Raw genomic sequence first — 17,681 nt, 5'->3', positions numbered from 1 at the left:
CCCAATGCTTTATTTCTGTCTTAGTGAATCCCGATTCGACATTAAAAGTATATTGATTCTTTCCCAATAAACGAAGACTCTTTTCTGTAAATACTGCGTATTTGATTCCATCCATAAATCGACTTTCCCTCCTATGCTCTGAGTTCCAGTATCGATAAGAATTCGAGTTCTTATTGTTCTTATGTTATGGTATGAATATACCATACCAATTCGTTATGTATGGATGATGGATGAGATTCCATGGATAGAGAGCCAGTTACAATAGACCGTTCCAGTTCGCGTGCATCCAGCAGGAATTGAACCCGCAAATTTACCAATTATGAGTTGGGCGCTTTAACCATTCAGCCATGGATGCTTAACAGGGATCATCGTACATCGTAAATAACCAATTTTCATATAGAAAGACATATCATAGAAAAATGAAATCGAAAATATTCGGAGATGGCAAATATTCGGAGATGACTATGAAAAAACCTCTCCGGAATCCTCGAATTGAAAGAGAGATTGAGAGGGATCAAGAATCCTAATTCTCGCTATTTGGAATGGATCCAATTCTATTGAGTCTGACCCATAGTGATCATTTCTCTTTAGCAAAGAATGACCTTGGTTATCAAAGGATTGAACAACCGAGATCCATTTACTTATGATACCTAGTTGACATTGCTAACAAGGATCTAATGAATTATGAGTTTAATAGATCCTCTTTAGCAGAAAGACGTATATTCCTTGCTCATTATCAGACAATCACTTATTCCCAAACCTCGTGTGGGGCTAATCGTTTTCATTTACCATCTCATGGAAAACCCTTTTCGTTCCGCTTAGCCCTATCGGGTATTTTAGTGATAGGTTCTATAGGAACTGGACGATCCTATTTGGTCAAATACCTAACGAAAAATTCCTATTTTCCTTTCATTAAGGTACGAGGGCTTCTTATTCCACAAGAACGAAAGCACCTTTTCATTCTTTCATATACTAGGGGTTTTTACTTGGAAAAGACAATGTTCCATACTAAAGGATTCGGGTCCATAACCACGAGTTCCAGTGCACTAGATCTTGTAGCACTTAGCAACGAGGCCCTATCCATTAGTATTCCACATAAGAAATCCATTATAGAAACTAATACAATTAGATTAGCTCTTCATAGACAAACTTGGGGTTTGCGAGCCAAGATAAGACCGGCTCGGGATCATGGGACCCTTTTCTATCAGATAGGAGGGGATCTTGTACAAAATAGACTTCTAAGTAATAACCCCATAGATCCTATATCTATCTATATAAAGAGGCAATCGTGTCAGGAAGCGGCTTTTTCTTTGGCCAAACGGTACTTCGAACTTGGAACGAGCATGAAGAGATTAACGAGACTTCTTTCTCTTTTGAGTTTTTCTAGGCGGACCAGGTCGCGCAAGATCTTTGGTCTTCCCCCGGAACCGATGAAAAAGTGGGTCGCTTCTTATGGACTCGCTCAGAATGATTCTTCTCTATCTATAGTTCATGGCCTATTAGAAGTAGAAGGTGCTCTGGTGCAATCCTTACCGACTAGAAAAAGATTGCAGTCGGGATTGATAATAATCGAGTGCCATTACTTAGTCGGTCCGAACCAAGGAATCCGTTAGCAATGTTTTGAAACGGATATTGTTCTCTCTTTGATTAGGGATGCTATATGAAAAGAAGTGGAGTTTGAAAAAGGGAACGGAATGGTCAAACCGGAAATGGCTAGAGGAACTGAATTTTCAATAGCATAACTTGGGCTCCTAGAATATGGGGCCCTTGGGACAATCTATTTGATTGCAGGGACAGGTACGCTGAATATGAACTGGGGATTTTCCTATGGGTATTAGGAGCGGGTCCAAGCAGATTAAAGAGGATGAGTTGTCAGAGACTGCTATTTATTCGAATTATTTCTGGTATATTTATTATAAAAAGGGGAGGTGCAAGAGACTGATTCAGACTTCTTATAGAGTGGAACAATGCAGTACCAAACACGAGATATATCTTTCAAAGAAGAAGGCTTTTTTTTGAATAAGCCAATTGATTTGGGACCTTCGGATCCATTATTTTTCCTATTCAAATATCAGGCCTTTATCTCTGTGTTTTCACGTCGAGAATTCTTTGCAGATGAAGATGAAGAGATGGCAAAGCGGTTTAGTACCAGTACCCGGAGAAAAAAAACCTCATAAACATATGGCTAGCAACTGGTTCACCAGGAGTACGCAAAAAAGGCAAAAGCACTACGATTTAGTGATTTAGGAATTAGAATGGGCTAGAACCCTGGGTTCTTCCTTATATATTTAATGGTCTTTTCGTTCAGAATCCGAGTCAACTTGCTCTCCTGCGGCGTGGTTCGTGCATAGGAGGATTTTGGGCGCGCGCACGAAAAGTTTTTTTGACGAAAGCGATTGGTATTTTTTACGTACTAGTACTAGATAAGTATGCGTGTGTTGCACCAAAAAATAAATAATCCTATAATAATATAAATATGGACGTGTGTTATACTATTACAAAAAATGATGCTTCTACTGTGATGATCGCAACATCACTATTGCATGAGTCTTCACAAAAGTTGAACAATTAGAATAGAATTCAAGTTTTAATGTGGAATTCAAACAATCTAGTTCATACCATAAGTGCATTTATCATGACTGTTTATTCTACCGCTTCCTATTTGTAATAGGTTTGAGATAGTCTTGAAGCCCTTTGTCGACAGAGACATATATTACTTTGGAGGTGGTCGTCCTGACCTCGATGTCCGACAGCCGAGCCACGACCAACTTGTCAATCATGAAGATAGGCTTCCCCCTAGATTTGTCCAAGAGGGGTAGAAATTCAACCTTTTTTTCACCCCTGTGAGGCTTAACGGAAGGCCCAGGTATTTGATGGGAAAAGTTTGTTCTCATGGCCGGCAGGTTTTCGAGGATCACATCAAGGTCCAGCCCCCGGCAATGAATCAGTGTGACTGTTCTTATAAGAGCATATCTAGCGATACTCGTCATGTTCGCTTGCTTATAAGTCATACTTTTTCAGTCAACAAACAGTATTTCTCTCTCACAACAAATCAGCCAACAGTACTTTCAGCCATGGCTTATCAGCCAAGCGAACAGAGCAACTGTCTACAACGGACTACATACTTAGCCACCCATTTCCATACTTCCCATATTTTATTGTTGTCTCCAGCAATACTACCTAAATCAGACCATCCAAATCCATTCTACTACAAATGACACGTGGGACCCAAATGTCATCCACTCATCGTCGTTGATGAACTCAACCATGTCAACACGGAGATGGAGGGTCATGCTCGGGGGTGCCGGTCGAGGCCTCAAGGGTCAAGGAGGATGTGGCGGCACGACCAGTGGGGAGGATGCGACGACGTCGGCCGGTGGGGAGGAGACGACCCCGCCGATCAAGGATCGTCGGGAGAAGGCGGCCTCGCCAGTCAAGGACCGTGGGTGGGGGCAACGATGGGGGGCCGTCGAGTGGCACCAGCGAGGAGGAGGAGGCTTCGCCGGTTGAGAGGCGGCGGCCTCGCCGGTGAAGAACAGATGGGGAGTAGGAGGCGGGCTTCTGTCGAAGAGGACGAGGAGCAGCCGTGAACCGGTGACCGCGGCGAAGAAGAGCAGCATCGGGCTCCCTGCTGGCCGATGGTGGAGAAGATTGAGCGCATGGTGGGAAAAATATTTGGGTAGTGACCTGTTTACCCAATAAGAATGGAAAGTGGAAGGGAGGGTTTGGGTAGCTAATAAATCTGAGGGTGCAGTAGGTACTCTGCTGGAGTGGATTTTTTTGCCCTCCGTTAACTAAATTGGGGATAGGTAGTGAGATAGGTAGTGTTACTGGAGATGCTCGAAGATTATACAATTATAAAATCGCATTGTAAATTGAGATTTTAACAACTTTGTTTTCCAGGCATTGATGGTGAGAGCAGTGGTGCTTTTCATTCGTCTTTCGCATGGAAATTCAACAACAAACGTAGCAACGAGAAGCTTCCATGGTATGGCTCGAGACACTCGGGAGATACTGCTCATTGTTTTTGTGATCCGTCTTGCCCTTTATTATATTTTGGTAATGGTACGCGCATTTGCTTTATTTTTTTTTTCTATCAGGAGTCAGGAGGACCTTCTAATGATGCTCTTTTGGTTACAGATGGGAGAATCACAAACACGCGCATAGGAACACGCAGCCGACTGCGGATTGCCCACCTTTTGTCTCATGGATGATGGAGCAAAGAGACCGCTTCCCTTTCTGTTCGCAGAGATGGTGCGGATGCAGCGTTTTGTTCGAATGGACTGGAATAAACAAGACTATCGCGTGGCCCATTGGTTGATTTCAGTAATCCACTTCCGAGCCATGCTGGGCTTTTCTATTGCCTATGGCCCAACCGATGTCCACAGTCATTTCCATCAGACTAGTTTGCATATATTTATCATGTGTGCACCGGTTACCATAAATAGAGAAACATGGTAATAAAACTTTCATGTACAAAATTTTTTGGAATGATACTGGTGCCGTTCGTCTGGTCACAAAAGCCGACTTGTTCGACTTCTTTTTTCAATCGAAACAGTATTTTTCTCTCACAACAATTCCACCGGAACAATATTTTTCTGCCAAATTCAGCCTAACAACGGGGCGGCAATCACGCCAAATCGCCAACTAGAATCGTGATATATACACCCGAGGCCGAGGGACCAATACTGCAGTAGAGTAGCTAAGACCACTAGTCCAATACAGAGTAGCTAAGACCAATGACAAACCGGCGTTATCCACAAAACTCCAACCAAATCCTTTACTTATTTCAAGAAAACCGATAAGAAAACAGAGTACTGGCAGGCTAGACCTTGTTATTTACTTCTGGAATTGCATTGGTCGGAACTCGGAAACCACCCCGTTTTTAGCTGGACACATAAACGAAAAATTTTAAGAAGCTTCGTCAAAGATCACTCGCGTCGTCATCACTTGCTTATTGTTTAGGAAAAGAATAACGCACACGGGTCATGGGGAAATTAAGAAATGGCTCCAGTCCAGCGTCGATTGTACTACCATCGATCGTACTACCACTCCTCTCTACACGCCGCTGAACGAAACTGAGTTTGAGAATTCATCGATCATTCGAGTCCCGTCCTTTTCTCCCAAATTTAATCACCGAGACCTGAATGCTTGCCCGCCGAAATAACACTGTCATCATCAAGGTTTAAGGTCTACTACTCTCTAATAACAAAATATTAATCAAACGCGGGAGATGGAAAATGTGGTAGCGTGCGCAAATGAACATGTCATCAAGAAAAGTTCAACATTATTTGCAACTCTAAATTTCAAATGCCCTATTACATCCATCCGTGTGGTACGTGTAGGTATCAGATTCACATCTTTAGGCTCCGTTGGGAACACGCATACATGGCACGCCATTCGGGTAGCGTTTCTGCTTCGATCTTGTGTCCCAGCTCCCTCCGGGCGCTGACGCTGCCGTAGTCCTCGACGGGCACGGAGTTCCGCTTGATGAACTCGAGGCAATCGGCGATCGCCTGCGAGTAGAACGAGTTGGACCGCGCGATGAACGGCCCAGGCTTTCTGCTGGCGGCGGCCGCCGGCGCCTTGTCTCTCCCGGTCCCGGTCACGACGAGAACCCTTCTGCTGCCGCTCCGTGCGCAGCCGCCGCTGCCGCCTCTCGTGGTCGACAGCTTCCGCACGAGCAGGCGCACGTAGCGGCCGACGAGGCCCAGGAACGTGAGCAGCTCGGCCCGCAGGCGCCGCACGGAGAACCGGTTCCTCGGGCACAGCCGGAACCCCCTCGCCCCCCGCCGCCACCGCCGGCCCTGCTGCAGCCTCACGTAGCTCTCCGGCGACTGCGAGTGATGCAAAGCACCCATCTTGCTCCTGCTTGCTTGCATTATTGCCACGCTCGCACAGCAGCTGGAACTTGATCTTGTGTATCAGTGTATGACACGCAGAGGGCGGCAAGCCGGCAATGTCTCTCTGTCCGGTTCCTGTGGCTCGTGTGAGCTATGCGTGCGTGGTGCTGTTGGTCAGGTCAAGTGGCCGGCCAGCCAGAGGCCTCTTATATATAGAGCGCGCTCGTGGCCAAGGGAACACGGCAGGAAGGTAGGTTTGAATCGGGCCTTTTCTGAAAGTTACGGGGGATCCCGGGACATGACAGGATTAGCTTATGGGTTTAACGCGATAGGGTGCCGGGGCGAGCGCATTACGGACAAGCAAAAGCCAGGGACAGCGACCTGGCCCTGTAAAATGTGAATCGGGCTCGTGCGCTGCCATGCCACTCTGCCGTCTCCTTCCGCGTAACTGGCTGGGCGATCGTCGACCAACCTTCCCTCCCCATGCACTGGGCAGTAGTCAGTAGACAGGGTGAGTAGCAGACATGTATATGCGTGCGCCCTGCGCCCTGCTGCTTTGTATTTGTATACTCCTTGCTTTTACGTGCCGGCAAGCACGGTACATACGTAACTGCATGTCTGCATTACGTATTGAATAGTGCCGCAGTTTGGCCGGTCGTGTGGTCAATGGACAATGGAGTAGGAGTACACTGCTCTGACAAAAGTATAGTAGGGGGTATATTGAAGCTACCAGCCATCTGGCAGCAGAAAGTTTGTTTGGTGGCTGACCAATTAAGCGCAGTTTAACTAGTACTAACCATTGGGGATTTGTCACGAGATCTCTGGGCATTGGGTACACGAGGACGTGGTTTTGTGCGGAGAAACAGGAGCGTGCTTGTTTGTTTGCACCGCCAGCCCCCTGTTGCAGACAACCTAGATTCCCTTGCCTCACGAACGAACTGGATAAACTAGCACGCTTAGCATCTGATGAAGTGGTGGTGTGTACGGATACGCGATGCGATTTTCCAGCGGGGTCGCCTTTGCCCGGACCTGTGAACAAAATATTTTGGTGCGATCGCTCGCCGCTGCCCCTCACTGTCACGTATATTCCGCTCAACGAACTCGACACCAAAGCACACACAGAGAGGCGTCTGCCGCCCAGCTAGCAGTGCTGCAGTGGTACCTGAAAACTCCCCCCTCGAATTGACATTTGACGCCCATTCTAGAATTTTCAGGCCCATTGGCGGGCGAATCCGACGCTAAATCTGCGTTGTTAGTCTCAACAGAAAATCTGCCCGGAGGTGACGGGCTCGATCGGCAGGACCAGGCCAGGTCACCACGCCACCGCGCCACGGTCGCCGTCGCGCCCGCAACGCCCGCCCCAGCGTGGCCGCTCGCTTGCTCGCGCGACGGGAGCTGTCGCCTGTCACAAGGGTGGGAGGGGGTTAGGTGCGGCGACGCTGGAACACATGGCGCCCGGCGCTCGAGGAGAGGCCGAGGCGACGACGACGCGTCGCGCGCGCGGGATTTCCTCTCTCGCGGTCGCGCGCGCGGCTTCGCGGGCGCTGCGCCGGAATCTCGCGGCCCGGCACGACCGCGCGTGTCCCGGTGGCCGCTCACCTACGACCGCGCGCGTCGTCGCCCATCCCCGTGTGAAGGGGACACGCCTTCTCAGAGCCGGGGACGTAGGAGAAAAAGGGAGGAGAAGCTAGCGTGGCCACGGGGGGACGCGTGCGGTGGTGGCGCCACGTTTGCCGTTCGTTCGTTGGGGGTGGGTTGTTGTTCGTCGGGCCAAAGGTTTGTTGATGCAAAACTAATAACAAAGTAGTATATGCTACACGTGTTCTTTCGGCACGTGGTGGCGTGCCATTAACAAAGACATTGCAGGAGTTTGGTTGAAGTTGAACCAGTAGGTGACTGCCAATTTAGGTGTGTGTAGCTGCAAGAACTTGCATTTGTGAACCATGTCTCGTGACAATCTAACTTGTACTCGACAGGAGGGAGGACTAGCTCACTTGCAAGGTGGAATACTGAAATGTAACCTATTGCACGAGAAGCCACTTGCCCTTGAGGATTAGAGATGCTGGAACGTCCATTCTCAGAAAACGCCACTCAGCAGAAAGCCAGAAACACTCGCTCCTCGCTCACACGGTGATGAGTAGTAAATTACGGCACGTCTTCATCGTTATACACGTCATTATCGTCCTTGATGGGCCGTGATCACTATCGTTGGAATTTGGATAAGGCCCTCGATAATAGGAAGGAAGTCCATCATGCCTCCATGGGCCTCTGACGCCCAGCAGGCCATCATCACGATTGAGTGGTTGGAGTTGATCAGTGGATGTGAAGCGGAGCCCAAGTTATGGGGTTTACCAGCCCGTGTCCACCTAAGTTTGGAGCCTTAGCAGGGTAAGGCTGGAGCCCAATAAACTGAGGCCTCACAGGTGGTGCGCGGGCCTAGTGATTGTCCGCGAAGCCAGCCACCGATGTCACGTTTGTTTCGCTGAAATTTCGCCAACGCTAATGTTTGGTTTTTTACGAGAGAAAAACACTGTTTTTTTAAGTATTATTAAAGTAGTGTTGAAGATGCGGAGGAACCGGGGATCAGGTTCGGACGTACTCCCTTATGCCAAAAATAAGTGAGTCTTTTTTTACTTTCATACATCTTGTTTGATTATTATTAAAGTATCCTAACTTTTAGACATCTTATTTGATCATTATTAAAGTATCTCTAATGATAAAATAAGCCATACTAAAATAGATAATATTTATAAAAAAAAATTTAATACGAGGAACGGTTAAATGAGATGTGTTGTAGATTGTCATTTCTTTTGAAAAGGTAAATGAATACTGCCGAGTAGAAGGATAAAAGCGAACACAGGAGCAAGCATGTGCGTTCAAACATTCAACGAATCAACGTTGACTAGGAAAAAACATTGACGGTACAATGATGTAAGAGCTACCAGCGTAAGCAAAATTGTGTCAGTATCACGATTCTAGCACAAAAAAGGCAGCGTTCACATCTTGCGTGGCCCAACAGCACTTTGGAGGGTGTATAACCTAATGTTTCAATGTAAAAGTAGTTATCAGCGGATCATCAAATCCTATTGTGTAACAGCAAGCAAGTAGCCAATTTGCGTTGTATGCCACTTAATGTCTCAGAAGGAGACAATGAGTGTAGCCAGAAACCACAGAGCAGTTGGGTTACAAAAACCAGAACAGCTCTGTGGTTCCTGGCTACACTCATTGTCTCCTTCTGAGACATTAGGTGGCGTACACGTAAATTGGCTACTGGTACACAATAGGATTTGATGATCCGCTGATGGCTACTTTTACATTGAGACATTAGGTTATGCACCCTCCAAAGTGCTGTTGGGCCATGCAAGGTGTGAACGCTGCCTTTTTTTTGTTCTAGAATCGTGATACTGACACAATTTTGCTTACGCTGGTAGCTCTTACATCATTGTACCGTCAATGTTTTTTTCCTAGTCAACGTTGATTCGTTGAATGTTTGAACGCACATGCTTGCTCCTGTGTTCGCTTTTATCCTTCTACTCGGCAGTATTCATTTACCTTTTCAAAAGAAATGACAATCTACAACCTTAAGTAACTTTATTTGTTGGGACAATGGTGTTGGTGCCCCTTCTTTTGAAGAGAAAAATGTGATTTTCCCTCATTTTTCCAACTGTGATATTTCCAACAATGCTTTGGGTTTGAAAACGCACAGGGCAAAATCACAAATTCACAATCGACCTTCAAAAGCAGGGGCACTAGCACTATAAAAATGGCCTTCAAACAAAATGACTGGATGGTGACATTTGACAGGATTGCTTGAGTTTTGTACTTTTACTGTTAATGCCATAAATACTATATGACTGAAGCACTTGATCAACAGCAGTTTAATGCGCCGCTTGTCGTTTAAGAATTTCATTAGTACAGAAAGTACTTAAAATATATTCTACCTTTTTTTCTGGAATCAGGAGGGGGTGATCCTCTACTGCTTTATTAAAAGAACAGTTTCACCAGAGAGGACTAGGAAACCAAAAAGGAAACAAAGAAAATAAAGAAGATTACAATTGGGCTTCTAGTGGTTCTCCTACTGCTTAATTGAATATGTTCTACTTGTTCTAGTGGTTCTCCTGCTTACCAAGTTCGTATCATAATTCCCTAGAAACTTAAGTTGGACTTATGGTGGAAGCTTTTGTTCAATCGGTCTCATCCTGCATTGGGTGAGATCAGCTGGATCTGAATATATGATGTTACTATAATATTAGCCTAAAAATGCTGGTTTATGTTTTTGAACACAAGACAAAAGGGAAGATCCTTCTAGTAAGGTAAATTGACCTGCAAACTGGTGTCTGTTGTGAAATTCAGTTCCCACTTTGGGGGAACAAAAGGTTTATACTGTCTGATTATTCGAAATCCAAATGACTTAAACATACTACAATGGTAGCTAATCGTTAATTAGCAGTGATCTAAATATGACTTCTCACGCCAAGATATTAGTGCTGTGTTCACATGGAAAGCTGCTTTCTTTTCTGTCACTCTAATAAGAGGCATCTTCTGTAGGTGCTACTGCTATTGTTAAATGTCCACTGGCAAAGCGTGTATTATTGCTGTTGTACATCTGAATAATTATCTTTGAATGTTTATGGAAAGATATACAGATTTCCCACGTATTCTAGAACACAATACGAACGGTTGCGTTGAATGGTAAATCGTCTCGTAATGTGTTGCCGCCATCTGATGTACAGCCTGTTTGTTTCGTCGTAAACAATCGTGGATTATTTACTGCTGGCTGGTTTGGTGTGAGAAAAAAATATTGTTTCAGCTTATAATCCACGATCGTATACGAGCAAACGAACAGGCTGATTCATTTCCTGATGCTAAATGAAGATTGTAGTCTCAAAAAAAGGAAAAAAAGGAGGTCGATTTGTGTCTCATAAGCATACAGTGTTTGCCGGGTGAACATGACTAGAACAGTGACCAGTCCGTTGCCCTGTTCGCTTGGCTGATAAGCCATGGCTGTTGGTTGATTTATTATGAGAGAAAAATATTGTTCGTTGACTGAAAAAGTATGGGTTTTAAGCCAAGCGAACAGGGCGCATCTTGACGTAATGAATCTTCCTGATTTGAGGGGATTGCTTGTTAGTATTGGGAAATTTGCTTGAGCAGACTAATTTAAAACAACCTATGCAAGTCTGAGTTGGCACTGAATTCTTATTATACAGTTGACACACTTTTAAATTGTTCTTTTGCTGTCATGCAGGAGAACGGAAATAATTTCAGAGAGTCCATTTGTATAAGAGAACAAGAAGCATCGTGGAATTCGGGCTGATGCTTCTGATGAGCAATGGATAATCTGAAATATGATCAGTTTACAGGTGTATGTGGTGACCTAACCTGATCAATCAGTATGCGTCTTAAGGTACAGTACGTTTTACTCCTGAGAGCAACCTTACTGTAAGAACTAGTTGAACATGCTGTAGATTTTGTCAGTGACAGGGGTTTTCAGAGTCCATTCGCAAAGAGTAGTTTTTCAAAGATCAGTGCTAAAACTATACGGTCAAATCTTGTGCTCAGCAAAACTACCCTTTTATATAAAGTAACATGCCGGACCTGTAGGCTATCAGCCTGTTTACTTGGTCGTAAACGATTATAAATTTCTCGTTAGAACAATATTTTTCTCTCATACCAAACCAGTCAGCAGTAATAATCCACGATCGTATACGATCGTATCAGCACCAGCCGAACAGGCTGTATAGCTGTGCTTTAGAATTATAACAGGAAAATGGGTAAGCTCTGCTAATGCTGTGTTTAGTTCGCGAAATGAAATTTTTTGGATATCACATCGGATGTTTGGGGATGTCGGAAGGGGTTTTCGGATACTAATAAAAAAACTAATTACATAGCTCGCCTGAAAACTATGAGACGAATTTATTAAGCCTAATTAATCCGTCACTAGCGCATGTTAGTTACTGTAGCACTTATGGCTAATCATGGACTAATCAGTCTTAAAACATTCGTCTCGCGATTTTCCAACCAAACTGTGCAATTATTTTTTTTTCATCTATATTTAATACTCCATACATGTGCCGCAAGATTCGATGTAATAGTTTGGGGTAAAAATTATTTGGAACTAAACCAGGCCTAAAATATACCGGTACTCTGGTAGTGTGAAAACGGCGTCTGACAATGCTTGGTATACACTGTTACTGCTGTCGTGCGCACCACCAATGAAGACTAACACATAGATTAGCAAATGTTGAGACTACTATATACACAATGCAAACAATTATTACTTGTGGTTTGTAAAGAAACTTTTTCTTTCATCATACATCACATTTATTTCATCTTCCTCTTTTTTTTTTAGCATGTATTACCTTCTCTCTCCCCAAACTTACGCAGCTTCTGCAAATCATTATAATAAGTATAGAGCATCTATTTTTTTTTTATCAATCCTACATGGTATCTGGGGTTACCGGTAAAAAAGCAGCTTTGGGAAAGCCCCTAATAAATGATATGAAAGCTTAGGAATCTGGATAAGCAAGCATCGGTAATAACACATAAATACAGTTCAAAACGTTGGAAGAAGTGTCCATTTATACCGTGGAGTCCAAACTGCCCATTTGTCCCCGGCGCACCCCCATCTCCTCCGCAGTCCTTCCGCAACACACCACCCTTTCTTCCCCTGCGGCTCTGCACCTCTGCCAATCTTCTCTTCTTCCTCCTGCAGGCTGCAGGCCAGCACATGACGACGGGGCCTTGGCGCCGTGGCGGCCGCGCCACAACCACGACGAGCCTCGCGCTCCTCCTGCTGCTCGCGTGCGTCGCCGTTTGCTCCATCCCGGCGGTGCTCGCCCAGGCCACGACGTCCACCAGCACCGTCGCCGGCAGGGACTTCACCACCTTCTCCTTCCCCGGGTTCGACAAGAACCCCGCCGACCTGACGCTCTCGAGCAACGCCAGCGTCAGCCAGAACGCGCTGCAGATCACCGCCGACACGGGCAACAGCGCCACGAGCTTCCTAGTCAACCAGTCAGGTCACGTCTTCTACGCCACGCCGTTCGTGCTCTGGGCCGCCAACGCGTCCAACTCCACCGCCGACGGCCGCCACGTCGCGTCCTTCTCCACGGTGTTCAAGGTCAATCTCTACCGCCAGAACAAGTCCGTCAAGGGCGAAGGGTTTGCGTTCGTTGTCGCGTCCGGCAACGATGGCCCGCCCCCCGGCAGCTACGGCGAGTACCTCGGCCTCACCAACGCGTCCACCGACGGCAACGCCACCAACGGGTTCGTGGCCGTGGAGCTGGACACGGTGAAGCAGTCCTACGACCCCGACGATAACCACGTCGGGCTCGACCTCAACGGCGTCCACTCGATCTCCGCCATCCCGCTCGCTCCCTACGGCATCCAGCTCGCTCCCAATGACAGTAGTAGCTCCGGCGACTACATGGTCTGGATCGACTACAACGGCACCACGCGGCATGTGTGGGTGTACATGTCCGCGGACAATACCAAGCCGGACACCGCTGTGCTCAACACGTCGCTGGACCTCTCCAAGTACCTCCTCAGCAACAAGGGCTATTTCGGCTTCTCGGCGTCCACCGGCGTGGACTACCAGCTCAACTGCGTGCTCATGTGGAACATGACGGTGGAAGTGCTCCACGGAGAAAGCGTCCCCAAGAAGCTGTCGGGCTGGAAGCTCGGGCTGGCCATCGGCGTGCCGTGCGCCGCCGCGCTGGCGTTCGGGCTGCTCGCGGGCCTCTACTTGATGAAGAAGAATCGGAAGAAGCAGGTCGGGGACGACCCGAGCTCGGTAGTGTTCCACAACGCCATTGACCTGAGGAGCATCCCGGGCGTGCCCAAGGAGTTCGACTACAAGGAGCTGAGGAAAGGGACCAACAGCTTCGACGACAAGATGAAGCTGGGGCAGGGCGGGTACGGCGTGGTGTACCGCGCCACCGTGCCCGGGGACAACGGCCGGAGCATGGAGGTGGCCGTGAAGCAGTTCTCCGGCGCCAACACCAAGGGGCAGGAGGACTTCCTCGCCGAGCTCAGCATCATCAACCGCCTCCGCCACCGGAATCTCGTCAAGCTCGTCGGTAAGAAACTCTTGTCCTGCCTTTCCTGCTCATTACATTATTATACATCGTATTATATTTTGCTTATATGAACTTATTATTATTATCAACTTCGTCTACTCTGCCGTGGCCGTTCTTATCGACAGTAATGTCAAAATTAGTTGGATTTATTTGATATAGATAGTTCACAAAATATCTGATTTAATATTCCACCAAGCACTTCACTGCAAATGCCAATCCAAATTAGAATATCAGCACGGGGCTTGGTACAGAGACAGCTCCGCTTTGATTTCTTGTTGTGGACGGTTCAGCGAGATGCTTTCCCCGGGGTTCAGGTCGTACCCTGAATAGAGAATTAGAGACAGCAGCTTTCGTAAATTGCAGCGCTTTATCCCTGTCATTGTTACATTCTCAACAACCATTTCCTGGATGGTTGCGTCAATGGAAATGTTGGAAATGAAATGCTTCCAGGCTGTCGGATATGTCAAACGCAACCTGTAAAATGTCAGATTTTTCGTATGGCACCAATGGGGAGATAGCTATCCAGAGAGCGACTATTCAACCCTCATTAGTCTACGTTTATAAGATTTCAAGCCAACCGAAACATGCTCTCGTTATTAAGAATAAAGAATGCTTAGAATCGTACGGCCCAGTTGGCGCCTAGTCACAAAAATCAAACTAGGACTAGTTTGTGGTGATGGTTTTGGCTGTATATTATTTTAGTTTGGGCTCTGTGATCACGGTTGGATCGTGAGCAGTGTACCCGGCCGGATAGCATTTTGACAACGCAAATTTTTACCTGGCTTGCTTCCCACTTACTCGAGAAAAAATATTTGGTAGTTGTTGAACAATATTTCACTCACCGACTCTAGTGACCTGGAAATGCTGAACAACCACAGAAGCACAATCGCGGAGGGGGAAATAAATACGTTTTAGTTCATTTCCATCCTTCACGTTTCGAAATCGAAATGAGTAAAACAAGCTTTCTGAAACCCAACGAAGTAATCTGAAATTGGAATGCCACGTTTGTTGCAGGCTGGTGCCATCAGGACGGCGTGCTGCTGCTGGTGTACGACTACATGCCACACGGCAGCCTCGACAGGCACCTCTTCGGCGGCAAGGACTCGCCGACGCTGGACTGGAAGCAGCGCTACAACGTCGTCGCCGGCGTGGCGTCGGCGCTCAACTACCTCCACCACGAGTTCGAGCAGACGGTGATCCACCGCGACATCAAGCCGTCCAACATCATGCTGGACTCGTCGTTCCAGGCCCGGCTCGGCGACTTCGGCCTGGCGCGCGCGCTCGAGTCCGACAAGACCTCCTACACGGACAAGATCGGCGTGCCGGGCACGCTCGGCTACATCGCGCCTGAGTGCTTCCACACGGGGCGGGCCACGCGCGAGTCGGACGTGTTCGGCTTCGGCGCCGTCATCCTGGAGATCGTCTGCGGCCGCCGCATCTCCTGCAGCAACCCGGCCGGGTGCAGCCAGCTGCTGGAGTGGGTGTGGAAGCTCCACGGCGCCGGCCGCGTCCTGGAGGCCGTGGACCCGCGGCTCGCCGGCGGGTACGACGAGGAGGAGGCCGAGCGGCTGCTGCTGCTGGGCCTGGCGTGCAGCCACCCGAACCCGCGGCAGCGGCCCAAGGCGCAGGCCATCTTGCAGAACCTGCAGACGCGGTCCGTGCCACCGCTCCCCGTGCCCATGTCCAAGCCCGTGTTCATGTGGCCTGTGCCGCTCGCCGACGGGGAGGAGGACGAGACGCAGACGTACATGTCGCACAGCGGGGTCACAAGCTCTGACGTGACCTCGTCGTCGAACTATCCCTACACGTGGTCGTCGGGGTATACCACCCAGACATTCCAGGTGAGCAGGGAGGCGCACGACGCGGCGGGGAGGGACGTGTCGACCGTTTGAGTGAGACGGGATCGAGCTCAGCATTGCAGCCGCCGGCAGGACGGGTCAACGACGGTGGTGCACGTGGGCAAGTGGAGCCCGGACCAGGCGGATTTCGGGCTTTCATCAAGAGTCAAAAGGCCGCCCATGGAGCTTGTGGACCCGTGGGTAATGAATCGGACAAAATAAAGACGTCAACAAAGTGCACGCGAAAACGCGGACAAGGTTTTCGTCGTTGGAGAAGTTTTCCATTCCAGCATTGAGTGAGTAGCGTAGTTGATCCTTCTTCTGCAGCTGTTGCTTGGTTTGCTTCGCGATCGGAAACAGCAGATTTGCCGAGTGCAAAAATGTTTGCCGAATGCATTCTATCAGGCACTCGACAAACAAGCTTTTTGTCGAGTACTGTAAAAAACACACTCGGCAAAATAATGGCACTCGGCAAACAAACTCTTTGTCGAGTGCTGAAAAAAAACACTCGGCAAATTAGAAAAAAAAACACTCGGCAAAACAAAGACACATGGCAACAAACCGTCACGTGGACATCCATCAGTTAGTGTGACGACTGTTAGGAGTTTGCTGAGTGTCCGTTAGTGGCATTTGGCAAAGAAATAAGTTTGCCGAGTGGTTTTTTTTTTTTTTTTGCACTCGGCAAAGAAACAAGTTTGCCGATTTTTTTTTTTTTTTTTGCATTCGGTAAATAAATAAGTTTTTTTCTCTTCTGACCTTGAAACTTTTTGTACTCTCCACATACAACATGTGGCACTCCATGTTAAGATTTAGAATATTTCTGGATATGTTTGCTATATTTAATTAATTTATTGCATTTCAAGGAATTTTTTTAGTATAAGTCAAATTTGAATTGCAAATGATTCAAATAATAGAATAAAATGAGTAGAAAAATGATATTCATATTATTGAGTCCAGTGTGAGGCCTTAACTAGGAAATGAAAAAAAATTCGAACATCTTATTCAGGAAACACGACCACGAACGTGTGGTCGAATGGTTTTGAAATTCTAAAAAAAAAGCAAACGAAGTCTGAAAATCATGAGATTTTTCAAAATCTCATGATATCATACGTGGAGGCTGTGGTAAAAATTTGAGAAGGTTTCGCACAATTTTTCATGTACGATGCTTAAAAACCGAAGCATCTCCGAAAAAGAATCGTAGTGTTGAGAGGATCCGGTAAGATTTGAAGTCAAAGTGACGGTCGAATTGGGGTTTGACTTCAAAACTTTTTTATAAGCAATAGAGAACATAGATTGTTACACGTGAAATTTTGGTAAATTTTTTTTATCCGTTTGATAATTTTAATTTATCAAGTGTAATTATAGAATTTTAATTGATATAAATTAAATTTGAGTTGTAATTGCATAAAAATGGAATAATATTCCTAGAAAAATCAAATATATATTGTTGAGTGAATTTGACCAGGTATTTTCAAAGTACATCGGAACAAATTTAGAAAAAAACACGTTATGGAAAAGGAGGAGAAGAAGAAAAATAAAAAAAATAGGTTTGCTGAGTGCCCCTTGTCTGGCACTCGGCAAATTTGCAGTTTGCCGAGTGTCAGACCTGGGACACTCGGCAAACCCCCTAACCACGCCAGCGATACGTGTCTCCAAAATGGAGCCCTCCCATCGGCCAAAACTCCTCTCCCTGGATCTCTCCCCTCTTATCCCTTCCCTATCCCCCTCTCTATCTCCTTATCCATTCCGGCGGCCGTGGCGGGCGGGGCGGCGCGGGTCGGTCGAGGCACGTGGGCGCCGAGTATTTTTTTATTTTCACAAAAATATCTGCCAAGTGTCAGGTCCTGGACACTTGATAAAGACATGCATATTTGCCGAGTGTCAGGGCCGGGCACTCGGCAAACAAGGTCATGTTTGCA

General features: G+C 46.9%; 1 protein-coding gene and 1 pseudogene across 1 annotated transcript; one reads left to right on the top strand and one right to left on the bottom strand.

Annotated features, from left to right (window-relative positions):
* Positions 1 to 5,362: 5,362 nt before the first annotated feature.
* LOC136464318 (uncharacterized) lies at positions 5,363 to 6,008 on the bottom strand (annotated as a pseudogene).
* Positions 6,009 to 12,467: 6,459 nt separating this feature from the next.
* On the top strand, positions 12,468 to 16,321 carry LOC136464317 (probable L-type lectin-domain containing receptor kinase S.5). Its single transcript, XM_066463279.1, has 2 exons — positions 12,468 to 13,924; positions 14,939 to 16,321. The coding sequence occupies exons 1-2, from the start codon at positions 12,574 to 12,576 to the stop codon at positions 15,814 to 15,816; spliced, it is 2,229 nt and encodes a 742-aa protein (XP_066319376.1). The 5' UTR covers positions 12,468 to 12,573; the 3' UTR covers positions 15,817 to 16,321.
* Positions 16,322 to 17,681: the final 1,360 nt, after the last annotated feature.

Source organism: Miscanthus floridulus, chromosome 7 (assembly GCF_019320115.1).
Source record: "Miscanthus floridulus cultivar M001 chromosome 7, ASM1932011v1, whole genome shotgun sequence".
NCBI classification, from domain to species: Eukaryota; Viridiplantae; Streptophyta; class Magnoliopsida; order Poales; family Poaceae; genus Miscanthus; species Miscanthus floridulus.
Note: the sequence above shows the minus strand (reverse complement) of the source record. Positions and strands in the feature narration are given on the sequence as shown.

Excerpts from the sequence above, each read along its gene's own strand:
- LOC136464317 (XM_066463279.1), top strand. The coding sequence starts at position 12,574 with ATGACGACGGGGCCTTGGCGCCGTGGCGGCCGCGCCACAACCACGACG. Across the intron at positions 13,925-14,938 it reads GAATCTCGTCAAGCTCGTCG|GCTGGTGCCATCAGGACGGC; the intron begins GTAAGAAACTCT and ends CGTTTGTTGCAG.